The sequence below is a fragment of the Nannospalax galili genome, unplaced genomic scaffold, assembly GCF_000622305.1.
Source record: "Nannospalax galili isolate Female #2095 unplaced genomic scaffold, S.galili_v1.0 scaffold332, whole genome shotgun sequence".
NCBI classification, from domain to species: domain Eukaryota; kingdom Metazoa; phylum Chordata; class Mammalia; order Rodentia; family Spalacidae; genus Nannospalax; species Nannospalax galili.
The window spans coordinates 298,791-309,097 of NW_008333794.1; the positions used below are offsets into that span (position 1 = coordinate 298,791).

Here is a 10,307-nt window from a genome sequence, read left to right on the forward strand (position 1 = left end):
CCAGCTATGACTATCTTTTAAAAGGGAAATAATACAAAAGAAAAAAGAATGAAAATAGAACAAAAACTTAAAATATGATTGTTGTTAATACTTTTTTCCTTTATTTTTTTCAAAATTGTAATTTTTTATTGGAAAACAAATACACAACTTGGAATAGATCTGAGGCAAATTGTGCCATAAGCAGATTTTCTTTAAGTGGGTAAACAATGTTTTAAAAGCAAGTAACAATAAAAGAAAATATGCACTTGATGTTTTTTTTCATTTTTCTTACCATCATTGTCAGAAATTCAGAGAAGTCAGTTTAGCCATCACCATCTGCATCTGCTTCACTAATCATGCCCTGTAACTCTGCCTTGTGGGATTCTGCCCAGGAGACATCACTACAGTTCCCAGTTCCTTTGTTGTTATAGTTCCGTCGCCATCCTTGTCAAATGGTGAAAAGGCATCTTTGAGTTCTGCAATCTGCTCTTCAGGCAGTCAGCCATGCTGCAAGGGCTACCAGCTCCCAAGACGTGACACATAACCACTCAGCTCCCTCACTCCACTTAGACCTTCCTTTATTTTTTTGTTTCTGGTTTGTGATTCTCTCTCTCTCTCTCTCTCTCTCTCTCTCTCTCTCTCTCTCTACTTTTCAGAGATTTTTCATTTGTTTGGTTTCAGTTTGGCGTTCCAATTGGTTTTGGTTTGTAGTGCCAGGGATAGAACCCAAGTCCTTGAACACGCTAGGCAAGCACTCTACCATTATGCTCCCCCATCACCAGGCTAAGCAGAGGTTTTGGGGTTGTTTTGTTTGGGTCTTTTTTGAGAGAGGGTCTCCCTGTAGCCCCAACTGGCCTGGAACTCACTATGTAGACCAGAACTCACAGAGATCTGCCTACCTCTTCCCCCCACCGCAACCCCAACCCACCCCACCCCCAAGTGCTGGGATTAAAGGCATGCACCACCACACCCAGCCCAGAACTTCAAGCTTTTAACCCCAGGCAGTAGCTACTGGATCACTCTTTCTGTGTTACCAGAGTGGTTAGCATGTGTGTACAGTTTGGAATAGAGCTCCCCCTGCCAATTCTTGCAGACATTAGGACCTTCTGTGAAGTTACAGCTGCCCAGAAAGCTTGTTCTGATTCAATCAAAGCAGACCAAAACGTGAACAAATAGAGCCTTTCATTTTCTGTTGACTGGAGGGCAAACTATTATAATACTTTTGAGGTCAATTTGCTAATATCTATCAAACAAGTTTAAGTGCATACCTTCAGCTCAATAATTCTATTTCTTGAAATAGTGCCCACACATATACATACACAAAAATGTATATATAGAATGTCTATGGCAAGGCTGGGGTCATGGCTCCATGGATAAAGTACTTACTGTACAACCATGAGGACCTGAGTTTGATCCCCAGAACACACACAAAAAAAAGCCAGGCATTGTCACATGTACTCATGATCCCAGAACCGGAGAGCCAGCCAGCCAGTCTACCAGTATTAGTGAATTCCAGGCCAAGTGAAAGAAATAAAATAAATAAATAAATAAATAAATAAATAAATAAATAAATAAATAAATAAATAAAATGTGTACATCCCAAGGAACAACATTCAAGACTGAACTCCTCTGGCCTTTACACACACCACCACCACCACCACCACTACCACACCACCACCACCACACAATGAATGTCTTTTGCAGAATAGTAATTGAAAATTTCTATAAGCAACTTAAATCTCTAACAGTTAGGGATGGGATAGGATTATGTAGCTCAGTGGTGGAGCATGTGGGAGTTCCTGGGTTCAGTTCCAAGCACTGCCAAAAAGGCACATGGTAAAATAAATGAGAGACATACAATATATTATAGAAGTATTTAAAATACCAGCACTCAGAAGGTTGGGGTCCAGGCCAGACTATACCACAGTGCAAGGCCTGACCTGCAAACAAATAAATAAAAATAAAACAACAGTTGCCCGGCACGATGGCATACACCTTTAGTCCCAGCATTCATGAGACAGAGGCAAGCAAATCTCTGTGAGTTCAAGGCCAGCCTGGTCTCCATAGTGATTTTCAGTCCAGCCAGGGGTATATAGTGAGACCCTGCCTCAAATAAATGATTATTAATTAATTAATTAATTAATTAATCTAAAAATAAGTATATGTGCACATCCTTTACAATGTCTAAAATGTCAATGGGGGGCAGTTGAAGCAGGGTCTCCCTGTAGCCCCAGCTGGCCTGGAATTCACTATGTAGACCAGGCTGGAATTGATCTCCCAGAGATCCACCTGCCTCTGCCTCCTAAGTGCCGGCATTAAAGGCATGGTCACCATGCTCAGCTTACCTTATTTTTATTTTTTGAGACAGGGCTTCTCACTGAACCTCGCCAATTCAGCTAGACTAACTGGCCAGTGAGCCCCAGAGATCCTCTTGCTTCTGCCTCCCAAGTGCTAAGGTTAAACACGTGTGCCACCCCAACCGGCTTAGATGTCAAACTTCAAAGTAAGGGGTAGAATAGAACATACAGGATCTCGTTTCTCTTAATTAATTTAAGTACAAAGGCTTCACCTACTACAAGTGGCACCTTCCCTGGCTGGGATACTGAACTGTAGAAGTGGAAAAAGGGAGCTGAGCAACAGCATGCCTTCATCACTCTCTATTCCTGACTATGAATGCCATGTGACCAGCACCCCCAAGCTCTTGCCCTGTGATTTCCCTGTCATGAAGGATTGTACTCTTGAATGGGAACCAGAATAAACGCTATCTCCCTTAAATTGCTTTTGTCAGGATATTTCATCACCGCAACAGGGAAGGAAGCTAAGACAAAGTAGAAAGACATGAATCTATAATTTTTTCCAGCTAGATGTGTTGAGGGTTTTGTGCAGTTCTGGATGTGTATTCTGCAAATGCCTTTGGTAGAAGCAATGAAATAGGAATAGTAAGCCTACAAGGTCTACAAGGACATGACAGCCAGGGTAGTCAGCTGAGCACCAGTTTTCCTTTGACTGTTTATTGTCAGATAACTTTTTCAGCTTCTTTTGCTTGATATCAATAGGCCTGAGATAAAAAGCACCTGTGGAAAGAGGAGATCCCCACACAATAACAGAAAATTTGGTTCACCAAGAGACTGGAGCAATTATAAATAAGTTAACTACCTAACCAGCCTCCAAAATATTAGGAGCAACAAAACAGAACTGCAAGGAGAAGCTGCAGTCAATCAAATTGTATATTAAAGTAAGTAGAGGAAGGAAGGAAGGGGAAATTAAGGGCTAAAGCATTGTCCTCTATCCCCCACTTGAACCATGTGACTTGTTCTAACAGAAAAGATGCTAGTGGGTAAGAAGCACTCAGACACTTGAAGAATGCTGTGGGACTGTGTATTTGTGTTGTCTCATTGCTGTGACAAAATACCTGACAAGGCAATTTAAGGATGGAAGGCTTCATTTCGGCTTACAGTTCCAGAGGATACATACAGTCCATCATGGCTGGCAACGTATGACCATGGGAGCAGGAGGCAGTTGGTCACATTGCATCCACAGTCAGGAAGCGGAAAGCAATGAGCACTTGTGTTCAGATCACTTTCTTATTTTTATTCACTCCCAGACTCCAGCACAGAAAATGGTACTACCGGCATTTAGGGTAGGTTTTCCTGCCTCAGTTAACCTAGCCTAAACTTTCACAGACACACCGGCGATTTGTGTCCATGAAGATTCAAAATCCCATCAAGGTGACAACAAAGATTAAACATCAGAGATTGTGTTTGCCCTCTGTTTGCATAGGTCTGTCCATAGTAAGCAGGTGTCTGGGCTAGCCCATCTGGCCAGAAAGAGGATAAAAAGCATCCTGAACAGAGGAGAGTCACTTATCCAGAGCCCAGCCCAGATAGACAACCTGTACAATGAAGGTAAAGATGCACCAGAGCTTGCAATCAGCAGGTATAGGGGCCTTTTGCCTCTGCTACACAGCTAGAGTGATATACCTCGACACTCAAGACTTTGTTCAGTGAATCTAAAATGTATTTTATGCAAGGCATTGGGTTAAGATACAAGCAACTATGAAAACCAAGCTGCGATCTCTGCAGTGTTTGTACACCTGTTTAAAAAAAGGGGGTGGGGGCTGGGGAGATGGTTCTTCTGACCCCTGCGGGCACTGCATGACATGGGTGTACTTACATATATGCAGGCAATACACTCATGCACATAAAATAAAAAATAAAATAATTTTTTAAAAAATAAGACAATCACCTTCTTAGTGCCTCTGAGAGGGCTGAGTATTCAAAGCCACACTATCACTTATGGGCCTGACCCATAGCTGGGCCCCTGAATTGTTTGTTCCTTTTCTGACCTCTGCCCCAGCTGGTGCCAGCCACTCTATTTGGAGAGGAAAAGAGTGAGGGAAGGAGGCAAGCATGTGTCCTCATCTCCCAGAATGCTTTGTGCAGAGGGTTCCAGAATTCTACTTTAGCACCTACCTATAGTATGCACAGGGAAGGCCAGTGAGATAATGAGTTTGCAAGGGACAACTTGGGGTACATCAGAATTGTAGGCGCAGGCAGGCTCTTCTGAGGAGCTCAGGCTGCTGCTGTACTGGTCATCAGAGTCCCACTCCTGGGCCGGGATCCTGGCTTTCGGATACTCCTCTGTCTCACATTCGCTGGCAGACTGGTAAGCACTGGCTAGCGAGGAAATGTGCCCCTCGCTTGCTCTGTCCTCTTCCTCCCACTCCCAGGCCTTCAGGGACATGTTGCACAGCACCGGCACAGTTCTGGCGGGAAAGACAGCAAAGACTGCAGGAGTAAGCCTGCCTGGTGCAGGAAGGCTCACCCTCCCAGTCCCTTCTCTGTCTGGTCTCCAATGAACCAGGCTTGGCTAGATGCCTGCTGAACAACGAATGCTCAGCAGATGAGAAGAAATGGGTGAAGGACCCAGAGAGAGGCAGCTGGCAATGACAGTGATTGTTTCTCCAACCCGAGTCCAGCTAGCTACTCGCTAAGAAATCAGGAGTCGGCCATAGGAACCCAGGTGAGCATAGCGCACAGGCCCGTCTCCTGTCAAGAGGCTGGGGGAGAGCCCCCGGGGCTGCACCAGCACAAGACAGGCATCTGCCACTTGAGGAAGGGCGAACTGAACCTGGACAGCAAGCACCAGGCCCCTGGCGAAGTCAGGAGAGCGAGATACCCAGAGGCAAGGCACAGAGAGCGCTGAGCTTGGACACCCTTGCATTTCTGGGGGCAGAATCCCAGCAAAGCCTAGAAGTTTGCATGGGAGACCAGGCTGGCCCTGGGCATCCGAGGGGGGAATACAGGCAGGACCTCAAGGTGGGAGGGGTACCTGGGGTCGGAGACGGGTCAGCTCCTGCACTTACTGCACTGTGCGAGCGAGGCGGTTCCCGGACTCTGGGTTCAGGCACTGCGGGTTCCGAGCTCCTAAGGGACTTTGTTAGGCCAGGCCGTTGCCAGGAGACCTCAGCCATGGCTGGGGGCGGGGCTTCTTTCCTCTGGCGCAGCAAGGTTCCAAGAAGCTAGGGCCCTGGGGGAACAGACTTCCTGAGGTTGGACCCCTCTAGGGGTGGGACTCCCCCACCTCCACTCCCAGCGAGACTCCTGGGGTTGAGCTTTTCACTGCAGAGCTCACTGGGGATGGGGCTTCTTTCCTTGAGGCTTCTGCTGGCCTTCGTACCCCAGACCTGCCAAATATATGTGTGCAGATTGGAAAAGCTGTTACCTTCACCCATTTGTTCATTCATCCAACATTTAAGAAGCTCCTACTCCCAGCATAGCACCTGTTATGCTCCTAGCCTGCTATATCTTCCCTACTGCTCCATCAGCTCCCACTTCCCATGCTTTGATAAGGTTAAAGGAAGCAATGGTCACTACATACTCAGACCCGGAAAACTCTCATTAGATTTTCTGTTTTCTAGGGCTGATGTCCTGAAAATATCAGAAAAATTCTGTTTCCCCTGAGATGAGGAAACAGAGTTAGAAAGTGAAGGCATTTACACACAGGCACACAGCAAGTATGTAGCTGCACTGGACTGAAATCCAGACTCCTGATACAAAGACTTGCACTTCTCTGCAAAGCCCCCACACACTGAGTGCCCTGGATAAGCACCCTGCACCTGATCTGGAAGACATAAGTGGACCAAGTCAGAGAGAAACAACTCAGAGTGGACTGGCCAGACAGGTCAGGGGTGGACTTCAAAGAAGAACAAAAGCCAGGGAGTGAAAGCAAGAGAGGAAACAGCATATACAAGCCCTAGAGGGGTGGAGGCTCATGATGAGTTCATAGAAAAATGATAAGGTGGCAAGCATGGCCTGTGGTACATACCCCCAAAGGGCAGGCAGGAACTAACACTACGGGCAACGGGGAGCCCTGGTAGGTTTTCTGGTGAGGAAATGTTCCTACTCAGCAACTGTGTTTGTGAAGAGAATGGGACATGAGGCTCTACTCACATGTAGTTACTGAGAAAACTAAAGCTCTAAGTTTAACTGTGACCTATGTTGAGTCAGAGTGGACCTCAGTAAGGGCTGAGCTGGAGCGAAGAACCAAGCCTCCAAGGCATACTTTTCTAGGTCATCAGATGCAGAATCCTGCACTTCGAATGGGACCCTCCAATACCCTTCAGGATGAATCAGGCTGAAACCTGAACCTCAAGAAAAACTGTAAGGGAGAGCAACACTGAACAGCAGCAAACCACACAAGGAATACTCATTCACCTTGCCCGCACCAACAGCCTACAGATTGCATTCTATAAACCTAGACATGCTAAAGACACATATGAGGCTACAAGACAAAAGGCTCCTGAGATTAGTCAGCTCCCCAACCCAGCAGGCAACAAAATCAAGTCAGCTGCACATCCCTCAGGAGCACACAAGCCCACAGGAGCTTCCTTTCCTTGGGTCCCACCTACCAGCTTGACTATGATTTTATTCCAAAGGGTCCTTTTTATAAAAGCTTTAAACAGCCAGGCACACACCTTTAATCTCAGCACTGGGGAAGCAGAGGTAGGCAGATCTCTGTGAGATCAAGGCCCACCTGATCTACATAGCAAGTTCCAAGTTACAGGGTGACCCTGTTGCAAAAGAACAAACAAAAAAAAGTAAAGAGTGATTTTATTACTTAAGTGCACAGACAAATTTATGCTGCCAAGACAGAGATTTGGATGACTCGTTTTTCCCAAGGACCCATGTGGCCTTATAATAGTAAGCTAATTGGTGAGTTCAGCTGTCTACCAGATTCATACAGAATTTAGCATCTGTGATGGTTTGAATGAAAATGTCCCTCATAGGCTCCAAGTATTTGGACATTTTATCCCCAGGTGATGGCATTGTTCTGGGAGGTTTTAGAAGGTATGGCTATCCTGGAGGAAGCACACATCACTGGGGGTGGGCTCAGAGAATTTTTAAGCCTTTCCAGATCTCCAGTTGCTCTCTTGCTTCCTGTGTTTGCATGATAATATGAGAGCTTAGCTTCTGCTGCTCCTGCTCTAGCCACCCCCAGCCACCATGCCTCCCTGCCATGATGCACTGTAATTCCCTGGAACAATAAATCAAAGAAACTCTTCTTTCTATAAATTACTTTGATCAGTGTTTCTATCACAGCAACAGAAAAGTGACTAATACAGCATCTTTATCTTTTCTGTTCCTCTCAAAATATTTGCAAACAGCAACTACTCCCTAAATTAAATGGAAGAGATCTCAGGAAGATCAAGAGCCAGTCTTAAAGTCTCAAGATTTTATTGCTCACCACAAAACTTACTTTGTACAGCATGAGTCCCTCAGAATCACACCAATTTGTGAAGAAGTCTGTTTTTTCTTGGCCAGTTTGCAATTTTTCTCCAATTCAGCCAGAGAGAGGCACTTCAGCACAGGAGTAGGGCAGAGCCAACTGGGACAGACCCTGCCAGGAACATGTGTGTGACCTCTGATCATGATGTTCTGACAGCAGAGTCCAAAAAAGTCTTTGATCATATTACCTAGGACAGCAGCCATACTCTCCAATCTTAAGATGAGGGGCCACAGGTATAGGCCAAAGGGCCAAAGCCCCATCCTAGATGCACATCAGAGTCACCCAGGATGCACCAAAACTAAGATTCAGAGTTGGGTGTGGTAGTGCATGCTTTTAACCCTAGCACTAAGGAGACAGAGGCAGGTGGATCTCTGTGAGATCAAGGCCAGCCTGGTCTACAGAGTGAGTTCCAGGCCAGCTGGGACTACAGGGAGACACTGTCTCAAAAAACAACAACAACAACAACAACAACAACAATAATAATAATAATAATAATAATAATAAAGATTAAGGCCTGGCAGAATGACAGCTACTCAAGAGATTAAGGCAGAAGGATCACAAGTCCAAGGCCTGACTGGGCCACAAACGAGCTCAAGACAACCTGAGCAACTTAGTGAGAGTCTGTCTCAAAATCAAAAGTAAAAAGAGGTTTGGGTCTCAATGGTCGAGAGCTTGCCTGCTGAGAGTAGAGTGCCAAGCCCTGGACTCAATCTTCAGTATAATAATAATATTTTGCAGTTTCACTCCAAACCTGGAGGTTAATTCTCCAGGAATAAGGCTTAGAAAACAATGTGTGTTTTCTGACATCACAACTGAGAGGCTATGCCACCTCTCAGATCTTCTCCCACATGCTCTTCATCCTGTGTGTTGTCAATACTCCTCCGACTCAGTGGGTCAGACAAACTTGTGACCACCTCAGCCAGTAAAGTGTGATGAAAGGATACTCTGACTTCTGAAGTCAGGTACTGCAAACCTGTATTGCTTTCTTTGGAGCCTCACCCTGGGAAGGTAGCCTCCCTGATGGCTACAAGTACAGGTGACCACAGAAGGGCCATGTGGAGCAGTGTCAACCAACCACCAGTGTCAGCTCCCAAGCCTGGAATTTACTGGCTGCCCCTACAAAGAAACAGTCTTCACCAAGCTCTCCCCACACTGCAGATTCATGAGCAAATTGGTCTTATTTTGTCCTTTGAAAGTGTTATGACAGATGTGACATCAACCACACCACAAAGTATTTCCCTCACCCTGGAAAGTTCTTTCATGCCCCAATACGTAGAAAAATCTAGAAATAAGTGCACCGCAAATGGACCATGATCCCTTCTTGTTGGGAGAATGGTGGGTGACTTTTGCTTCTTACTATATTTCTAGATTTTATAAGGACGCTTTGAACAGTATACTATTGGAAGCAGCTCAAACAATACTGAAGAGACTTCAGAAAGTAATTTATTTTCCAGGACCTCAACTCTTCCCCATGGACACCCCCCCACAACCAGCTTATACAAAGGAACCCACAAAGCCTCTGATTTTGCTCACTTTGAACCTCCAACAAAAACCTTGTGAATCCAAGCAGAATTGTTTCAGGGGTGCCTAGTAACATGGCCCCAGATAGGCATGCCTAACAGCACACCATTATAAACCCTGCCTCCATAAGCCACAGGAGGGCGGGTGCCAGGCAACAGCTCCATGGCCAGATATTGAAAAGCTTTCTTTTCAATGTTGACTGGGCCAGGAAAGCTGCTGTTCAAAGGAGTCTTTCAGCAAAGCAGTTACCAGCATGGGACTGGGAAGGGTGTATGCAGGGTCTTTGAGGGCTACTAGCCCTCAAAACTGACATGAAATAAAAAACAGTTTCATCTGCAGAGGCAAGACTGTCACAGCAGAGGCTTGCTTTATATGCTCACATCAAGCTGTAGGCCAGGATTTCACAGTCCAGCTGGGGGTTGGGAGTAGAACACTCTCAACATCTGGAGGTTTAGTGGCTCCAATATCACTGGGTCAGAAGACAAATCCCACTGATGTCTGCTAGAGGTCATTTTCCTTTTGATGCTGTGAGTTCACATTCACAGAGGTATGTTCATGCAAACCAAAACAATCAGTACTTACTTTGTGCTGATCACTGGAGCACCAGCCTTGTATGACTTAAGCTATATATGAGGCTTACAGATGGTACAGTACAATAACCACTTTAAAAAGCACACACCAATAAAGACATATATTATTTATGAGCAAAGAAAGTATTTTCAAGGCAACATCCATGATGCCGTTTGGAGTCACAATCATGGAGAGACAGAGGAACCACAAGTCTGCTTCTTTGTTGTGTCAAATACTATTCCAGGTGAACAAAACAGGCCGTGCTCTTCCAAGGGTTTAATGCAGGAGGCAGATGATCCACAGAAAACATAATCTGCTGGGGCTGATAGAATTAGAAGGAGGTGGGGATTATGGATCTGGATGACCAAATGCCAAAACCCTAAGCTAGTTAGACGGAGTAGAAAAAGAGCATGAGGAAAGCACTGGTGATGAGGTTAAAGGAGACAAAT

The 10,307-nt window shown here is 45.5% G+C and overlaps 1 protein-coding gene across 1 annotated transcript in view; it reads right to left on the bottom strand.

Moving 5' to 3' along the window:
- Kiaa1257 (KIAA1257 ortholog) overlaps positions 1–5,403 on the bottom strand; it is a 97,950-nt gene extending 92,547 nt beyond the window's left edge. Inside the window, exons 1-2 of the mRNA XM_029561314.1 lie at positions 5,311–5,403; positions 4,452–4,744 (exon numbers count right to left, since the gene is read on the bottom strand). Of these exons, the coding sequence (XP_029417174.1) occupies positions 4,452–4,722 (271 nt within the window). The 5' untranslated portion in view covers positions 4,723–4,744; positions 5,311–5,403. The remainder of the gene's footprint in view (positions 1–4,451; positions 4,745–5,310) is intronic.
- Between the last annotated feature and the right edge of the window lie 4,904 nt (positions 5,404–10,307).